The 8,899-nt window shown below is 40.7% G+C and overlaps 2 protein-coding genes across 3 annotated transcripts in view; one reads left to right on the top strand and one right to left on the bottom strand.

Annotated features, from left to right (window-relative positions):
* The first annotated feature begins 561 nt into the window (after positions 1-561).
* On the top strand, positions 562-3,804 carry LOC135466042 (uncharacterized). Of its 2 annotated transcripts, XM_064743442.1 has the most exons (4): positions 562-608; positions 1,261-1,539; positions 1,867-1,926; positions 2,638-3,804. In XM_064743442.1, the coding sequence occupies exons 2-4, from the start codon at positions 1,458-1,460 to the stop codon at positions 2,979-2,981; spliced, it is 486 nt and encodes a 161-aa protein (XP_064599512.1). In that variant the 5' UTR covers positions 562-608; positions 1,261-1,457; the 3' UTR covers positions 2,982-3,804. The 2 variants fall into 2 exon arrangements, with proteins under 2 accessions (XP_064599512.1, XP_064599511.1); XM_064743441.1 differs by lacking the exon at positions 562-608 and having other exon boundaries at positions 1,125-1,539.
* A 1,516-nt stretch (positions 3,805-5,320) lies between these two features.
* The window catches only part of LOC135465997 (hydrocephalus-inducing protein homolog), an 81,510-nt gene continuing 77,931 nt past the window's right edge, over positions 5,321-8,899 (bottom strand). Inside the window, 5 exon segments of the mRNA XM_064743381.1 lie at positions 5,321-6,740; positions 7,301-7,412; positions 7,414-7,523; positions 8,068-8,078; positions 8,580-8,809. Coding sequence (XP_064599451.1) covers positions 6,253-6,740; positions 7,301-7,412; positions 7,414-7,523; positions 8,068-8,078; positions 8,580-8,809 — 951 coding nt within the window. The 3' untranslated portion in view covers positions 5,321-6,252.

Raw genomic sequence — 8,899 nt, 5'->3', positions numbered from 1 at the left:
TATTTTAAGACACTTTCTTCAGACGCCCATATAAAAGTGAAGGTGCTTAACATTTTTTGAGTTCACAGGTCACAATGGATGGACAGTTGGACTTTTTCTACCTTCACAGATAAGAGTTCGAACTGGAAACTCCCTTAATAAAATGTTTTGCCCAAAGAACTTCAAACTTCGTACACTGATTCTTTACTGTAGAACAATATACCAGCTGCAGTTGGAGTTCTTTCCTGTTCTCACACTTAAAATGTATGACTTAAGTTACTTGATACAAAAAACGGGGCCTGGTTTTACATAAGGAGGATTGAAATTAGGGTGTTTGTGAAGCTGACATCGGCTCTCTTTTTCCATGTAGCTGAAGGGATTACTTGTAACATGTAGCTGCCATTTGTGATGTTCAAGGCCCTCGCTTACGGCTGTCTAAAAGTCCTAGGCCTGCATTCTTCTGTTTTCAGCTAACAATCCACACCCATTTCTACAAAGCTTTAGGCTAATTTGATTGTAATTACACTGTAGCTCATGTCTTGATGGCATTTGTTTCCACGGTAGTTGGGACCTCCGTGGCCGAGGATTAGCGGCGCAATGACCCAGGAGCCTTCAACCAATTGGTCGCTGTGAGTTCAAGTGCAGTCCATGCTTCGGTCGTACGTACGGAAGGTCTTCCAGCAACCTGCGGATGGCTATAGGTTTCCCCCGGGCTCTGTCCGGTTTCCTCCCACCAAAATGCTGGCCTCCGTGGTATAAGTGAAATATTCTTGAACACAGTGTAAAACACCAATAAAATAAATAAATAAATCCATTACAGTTAGTCACCCTCTTCTGCAGTCTGGTTACAGGTAAACGCACATGTAAGTGGACCTGAGCCTTTGACTGAAGTCATATCCACTGTATGAAGAGCGTCCAGAATCTGTGGTGCTCTGCTTCACGATTGTGTCTAATTCTGCTTACCCCGGGACTTGGGGCTGTGTATTCATCGTGTTGGAATTACATGGCCGCTTTGCATATATAAACAGTTTCAATCAAAGCGCAACTGGCATACGTGTTTTATTATTGACAACTTATTTTCTAGCATGGTACACGATTTGAATACTGATTTCAATCCGTGGCCTAGAATATACCTTGCGTGTGTTAAACGTCGTTTTGGGAATTGGTCTTGCGAATATTGACCCGGGACGTCCCTATTGGTTGACGGCTGGTCTACGACTGTCTGTTTTTTAATATTAACTATATTAATATATAGTTATTTTATGGCTATATGTTTATCAGAATCCCGTGTGTGTCAAGATCCTGATTTGGATGTTCACCTGAGAAAGCTTGGGTATTCATTGGCACTTCCGGCCATTCTTACCCACGTCAAAGATTTGCACGTCTTCTGTAAAACCCTCTTCTTGAGTGGTGTGGTAACGAAAGAGGAACTTGACAAGTTTTTCCCCACCAGTCGACAGAAGGTGGCGTGTTTTCTCATGAGTAAGGACGAGAAAGCCGTGTTCAATTGTCTGGCTAATCCGACCTTGACGGCAATGGCAGAGAGCATGAAAAAGAAAGGTATGGTAAAACGAAGGGTAGTTAATAGATGATTAAAGTAAATAACTGCTAGGTATGCATTTACATGACCAGTTAGAATGAAACCCTGGGTGAGGTATAAACTCACAAGACACCGTACATGTATTTCACCGGTTAAGGGTTACCATTTGCCAGCTATGACACTGTTGTCGCTGCTCTGGTTAAACTCTGTACTGTACATCTTTAATTATACTAACACAATTATTTGAATCAATACAAAACTAACAGATGCAAAAATTGGCACATTATTGTTGTCTCATTATCATGGTACAATAATCATTTCTTGTTGTCGTTGTTTTGTTCTTGTAGCTTACAACTATGTGGTAAACGTTGTGTTAGACCCTCCACAAAGACCACCAGACCCAAGCAGTAAGTGTATCCCTGTCCGAACTGCCAACCAAGAACACGCAGATGATCAGTCAAAAGCAGTATTGATGCAAATAGGTCAACCGGATGTCCCACACATTGGTCACAAATGTTCAACCTTTCTGTGACTCCATATGATGTCACAGTTGTTTCCAGCGGGAATGGAATAAAAAGTAATGTTGTCACGACAAGGGGTGGTGGGACATTGGCGGTGGGACATTGGATGTGTTGGACCATTAACCATGGTCATCCATTGTATCATGTAATATTTCACACGGATATTATACGAATAGGCTAAAAGACCCGGTGAAACTAGTTTTGCAGAAATGTATCAACAATAAAATATGCTTGGAAAGCAATATGTCGTATATGTATTTCTAGTAATAAATTTATACCAGGGGGAATGGCCATATCGTCACTTCCAATTCTGTAGCAAGGTGTGATTTTCTCTTTGCTTTACAATTCATGAGAAAAAGTCATATTCTCAATTGACTGAGAATCCGGAACATATCCTAATCCCAAATATTTTATTTTAATGCCTTCAATACCATTATCCTTTATTTTCATGTATCAAATTAATTTTTATGTTTAAAATCTTGAAAATATTTACAGGGATTGGTAATTGTATAAGGAAAGGCATTTGTATCAGGAGATATGGTAATTTCCCTTTGACATGCATCGTTTCCATCCAGTATTCCTTTGTTTTGTTCACAGGTGTGGGGAGGTACGCTCTGATCGGTCTGGCCTCGGTCGGTGTGGGAATAGCTGCCATAGTGTCCGCACCGTTTGTGATAGCAGCTGCTGGCTTTGGCAGTGGTGGGATTGTCGCTGGCTCATTTGCCGCCTGGTTCATGTCCACGTATGGCGGTGCCGTCTCCGCCGGAAGCCTGTGCGCCCTGCTCCAGTCAGCTGGAGCAGCCGGACTGGCAGCATCCACAACCGCCGGGATCGGGGCCGCAGGCAGTGGCGCTTCCTTCGGAATTCTGTCCGGAATTGTGGCGATTATCAAAAAGTTTAAGAAGAAAAGCGAACGCCAGAGGTTTAGGGATAACCTGTGAGGATAAAATACGACGATGTTATAACTCATTAATAAGACTAATTTAATTTAATTAAAGACTAAGTCTGGTTTAAATCCAAGGCGGCTTACAAACGGAAATTTTTTGGAACCTTTGAGATCAAAAAAAAGATTTGTGGAATCAGAGGTGAAAATTGATTATCGAACCGGGATTGCCAGTGGAAATTTAATAGTGACTTGGGAAGGTACTAAACAAATTGTGTATGTATATATCACTCCATGCATGCTGCTTTCACCCGACAGCTCTCACCTTCATACAATTACAGCTAATGTGAAATTTTTTTGATCACAGCATAAAAAATACCAATGAAATATTTATTTGTTTATTTGATTTGTGTTCTACACTGTACTCAAGAATATTTCAGTTATACGATGGCGTCTGGCATTATGGTGGGAGGAAATTCGGAAAAGTCCGGGGGAAACCCACGAATATCTGCATGTTGCTGGCAGGCTTTCCCATCTACAAGAAAATAAATACAACTATATGTATAATAGTAAAACCAGTGTGTGAGGGTGCAGTCCAAGTTATTATAGAATGCCACTTGTTTGTCTATTTACTGTTAGAATTTTACACCATACTCCAGATGATTTCTGGTGGACATCATTAAACCCCAATCCAATGACCAATGATTCTGGATCAAATCCAGGTTGGGTCATAACAGACAACATTGGTACTTATTGTGTGGGGTGTCATGTCTGGTGTCTTCGGCATGGTACTTAAGTGGCAGCTTGGACTAGTTCTTTGTAATACTTTTATGTTAACGTCTTTTGACGTAAGAAAGTATAAATAAATAAATGACTCGAAACAGCGTCTCCATTCAGACAGTCACTCTATTCCACTCACTTCATCACCTTGAGCAGTCCCGCACTATGTTACTTATGTAATATTAGTCAATCGCTATGATGCAACGTCATGAATATTAATATTGGGGAGCTGATCATGTGATGTAAACATACACATGTGCTATGATGTAAACAAATGCACGTGGCAAACTATGACAATATCACATCCTTCTACATGAAGACCAGTATATATATATATATATATATATATATATATATATATATATATATATATATATATATATATACACACACCAAATGACTCCTCATTGTCATATGAATGAAAACTTAAGCATGATGTACAACTCCAAGCTTACATACATGTACATACAAATGACAAATCATTAGGTGTAAAACAACTGCACCAAAATCTAGGACATGTAGGTAAGATAAAACTCATAACTTCATTGGGCTATTTGAGTTCCATACTCTTTTCTGTCTCTAGCAGGATGATGATCAGTGATCAACACAAGTATATAGGAAACTGCACAAAGCCATGTATCTGGATGTTTGACTATGTGTTTGTATTTATTTGATTGGTGTTTTACGCCGTACTCAAGAATATTTCACTTGTATGACGGCGGCCAGCATTATGGTGGGAGGAATCCGGGCAGAACCATCTGCAGGTTGCTGACAGACCTTCCCACTTACGGCCGGAGAGGAAGCCAGCATGAGCTGGACTTGAACTCACAGCCACCGCATTGGTGAGAGACTTTGGGGTCATAAAGCTGTGCTAGTGTGCTAACCAACTGAGCCACGGAGGCCCCCCCCATGTGTTTGTAGCATTATGCCCCCCATGTGTTTGTAGCATTATGCCCCAAGCCAGATTGTGCTTTGGCTGTAGCTAATACTGAAACATTGAACTTCATCTGCTCAAATATTTATTAACTATGTACATGTATAAATATTTGAATGGAGTTATCAGAATAAACCTTAGCCTAGAGATGACAGTGCAGAAAGAAGTCGGTGATATCACGGCCAGGTGGATCATGGAGGTAAATGTACCTCCAGGTATATATACCTCCATGATTTAATTAATCCAAGTTTTCAGGTACTATTCTGGAATCTGAGATCTTCCACTTACGGCTAAAGGCAAATCAGCATGTGCTCCACAAGATGGTTTGACCTTACCCTTAATCTGAAACCTTTTCACATATAAAAGAGCCACATTCAGTGCAATTTAAACACGTTTTTAGCATGATTTTAGAGACAAAACTACATTGATTGGTGTAGCCAGTGTATAATTTTGTCAGTCAACACAGATAAGTGCCTGCAGAATATGCTTAAATAAACCCCTTGCAAACATGCGAAAACGTTGAAGAATTGCAGTACAGTCATAGTGATCTGTCCAAAGATAAAGCAATAGACCTTACACAGCAGTACCCATTCCACATCAGGCAACTAAATCCATTCAATGCCAGTAAGATTAAAAACAAGCAGTTCTTGGCACTGGTACGTAAAGAAAAGCTCAACACATGATCAGTGTTGAAAATGGATTTATTTTGAATTTCAAATTGCCAACAATTTTTTTTTATTTTTATCACAGACTGGGGGTTAAAATCCAGCAACAATACATAAACATTTGGAACTAAGTGTAAAAGTAATAAATAAACGTAAATTTAAGGTCATAGGACGGAATAGTAAACGCATACATATCTATCTATTATCTGGACTGTACACGATTTGGTAACATACATAGGGCAGAAAATATTGAGGGAATGGGACAGAAACAGCAAACACATACATATGCATCCATTACCTGGAATGTACATCACTGGTAAAATACAAATTTGCTTAATCTATGGACGGTAACAGTAAAGGAAGAAGTCACACCATCAGACATAAAGCGCTTCATGTGCATCAGGTCACAATACTAGCAATAAAAGAGATGCAGCTGGGTATGACACCGACACTCAAAATGGAACAGTTCATCATATAACACAATACATATACAACCTTGCATGTACACAATAAAAAATATCATATCTCTGAGTTTAAGATACAAATATCAAAGCTTTAAGCTTTGAATACTGCCTCAGACGACGAGCAGTTTTTTTGCAATAGCAACTGTCTCGAATGCACTAGGACAGACGGTAACACATTTTCACAAGATTCCAGTATTCAAGGATGGGAAGTGTGATACAAATTCGATTTAGAACTGTTTACAAAAGTTTTCCAAGTTTAAGAAAGGTATATTTGAATACTGTTTCACATTAGCAATTGTAATACTTATCACAATCTTTGACTCAGTGTATAAAACCGTTTAAGAAGTAAACCCAATGTTCTCGAAAACAGTTTCACGCTAGCAACTTGTGGTAGTTTTACACTGCAAAGGCCACAGGTTTCCAGTATAAAAGCAGTATTCTATTCAGTGAAACAGTTTCCATATCTTTGCAAAATGTTTTGACAGTCTAGGGGGTAATGCCCTTAAGATAATACACCCACTGTGCGCTGCTGTTACCCCCAGCAGACCTGGCACACGTTATGATCAGCTTGCCCATCACAGATGCCTTAGAGCCTGTGTCGTTACCATCAAACCCCACCACTATACGATGGTCCTTGCGCGAGCGGATGTTTTCACCTGACTTGGTCAGGTGGAAGGCGGGGTTGTCCACCTGGAACGTGAAGGCAGTGGTACTACTGAAGACGTTCCTGAACATTATGGCTACGGTGGACCCTGCCTTGATGATGTAAGGCCCCTGGGGTTTGGGAGCGACACAGGAGCCAAACAGAGGGAAGACATATTCTCCGCCGTGTGGGGAGCTCACTGTCAGCATGGCCCGCTGCTCGCCTAGTTTGGAGGGTTCAAAGGTCACGTCTAGCCCGATCTCAGTCCCGCCTGTGGAGCCTGGGGCAGCGGCCACAGCTTTGTCAGCATGAAAGTCTGGGTTGTCCACCTGAGGTAGAGTAATACAGGTGAGCTATAAGGTGAATAGCTGGCTAGGGGAGAAGTAGCAATACAAATGTCATTCTATTTCAGATTTTACTAAATCTACTGCCAGCTTGTTAAAGTTTATGCAAGCACCAGAATGGTCATTCACAGAACCAATCATATCAATGCAGTTCACAGAATACAAAGCGGTAAAGATCAGTATTCATAGTATGGTAATGTAATCCAAATGTGAGAAGATCCCACTGACCAGGCTAATGTGAATGGGATCTCACCAGCTCAATGGAAGACCACTTGAGCAGCCAATGAGATAACACTTAACCAATCTAGTGTAATGTGATCCACTTAATCAGCTCAGTGTGATAAAATTGCACTTTATAGTCAGACAGGTGCAGCCAAATTGTCAGTAAAGTTAATAAATGCTTTAAATGGCTTCAGTATATATGTACATCTAAAATCGAATCATATGTTTCTCAATCATATGTTTGAGAAAATTGCAACATTTTACCTTCAGCTGAAAAACAGCATGAATTTGACTTCTTGTGTAAGAAAATGTTGATGCTCACCCTTACAGGTGTAGTCCGCTTTCTGTTTCGCAAAGTTGAGAAATTTGGCGACCTGGACTTGACTGGTGCCCAGACAGGTGCGGAAGTAGAGCGCCCTTTCTGGACCTGCTGGGGTGGGCCTTGAGATTGAGGTCATAAGTGTAGAGCCCAAGCTCCGAGCAGTTAAACTCTAGGCGACCCTGGGTCTCTCCAACCCTCAGAGGCTGATACTCTATGTTCATACGGCCTGCAATTAGAGAGAAATAGAATTTGGAATATTAAGTGAAATAATTTTTGTTCACCGTTTCGATACCGCGACATTTCGTATATGCTACCTGTACAGATCTTCTGCACTTTCAGCTTTGAATGTCAAGCAAAAATAAAATTTAGGTACTGAGTGAGTGAGTGAGTGAGTGCTTGGGGTTTAATGTCGTACTTAACCATTTTTCAGTCATATGACGATGAAGGAGTCCTTAGAGTGCATGTAATGTGCCCTCCTTGTTGTAGGATGGATTTCCACCACTCTTATCTGGTGCTGCTTCGCTGAGACCTTCCCGAAGGCAAGTAAGCTGCCCCGCCCAAGCCATTATACTGATACGGGTCAACCAATTGTAGCACTATCCCATTCATGCTGAACGTCAAGCGAGGATGTTACAACTTTTCTCTTTTAAGGTCTTAGGTGTGATTCGATCCAGGCTAAGGCTGATGCATTGGTTAGTATATATTCAAGCTAGATTTGAAACTTATGATCTGGCTGATGAGAACATACAATGGATGCATAACATTCATACACCAGTGTCTTCTTCAATCAATGAGATAAATCAAAACAATGAGAAATAAAAGCTGCCAGCAGATGGGGGCAGTTGCTACTATTTGCTATTACAGTGGATGACAATATTAAACAGTCGCTTCCATCTCATCCCCACATCCATGACATCTGAGTCTGGCTTGTACAAGGTACACTACTGTCAACTACAGGATTAATGATGCTCTGTGTTTATTTTATGGCGTCTCTTAAATAAAATTCAAAGCCTTCTTTTTTATTAATAGTGTGCAAAACTGCTGCTAATGATAAGTGTTAGCGATCTAAATTGTGAACTGCAACTACTGACTGAAAATCTGCATATACAGTTATCATAATTAAAAAGTGCCTTAAAAATGAACAATAACTGTGTTTAATTTTTTTAAAATTCATTTCTGTCTTAGATATCAGATCAGACATAGAACATTTACACTCATCATTTAATTTACAGTCGTTTCCAAAATTCTTCAACACGGCCTGACAGAGTTGAGGAGTACTTACTGCTGACTCTGCTGGCACACGAGCTGTGTTGGCATGAGCACCTCCGGCACCGTACAGGTGGCGGTGAATATCACAGGGGTGACGAGCGGGTTCTCCATCAGGATGGTGTAGGGCACGCTCTGTCGGACAGGGGTCACCAGGTCAATGTTACCTATCACACCAGGACGAGTAGAACGGAACACCACCTCAAAGTACTGGTACTCGTTCGTCTGCTCATTAGTGAATATCACCTGCAAGGGGTAAGAAAACGAGGGTAAACGTAGCTCAATATTCAATGTCTGATATAAACGTTTGCAGAACCGGCTGAATTTGAACTAAAA

This window comes from Liolophura sinensis, chromosome 5, assembly GCF_032854445.1.
Source record: "Liolophura sinensis isolate JHLJ2023 chromosome 5, CUHK_Ljap_v2, whole genome shotgun sequence".
NCBI classification, from domain to species: domain Eukaryota; kingdom Metazoa; phylum Mollusca; class Polyplacophora; order Chitonida; family Chitonidae; genus Liolophura; species Liolophura sinensis.
This window is presented reverse-complemented; position numbering and strand designations above follow the sequence as displayed.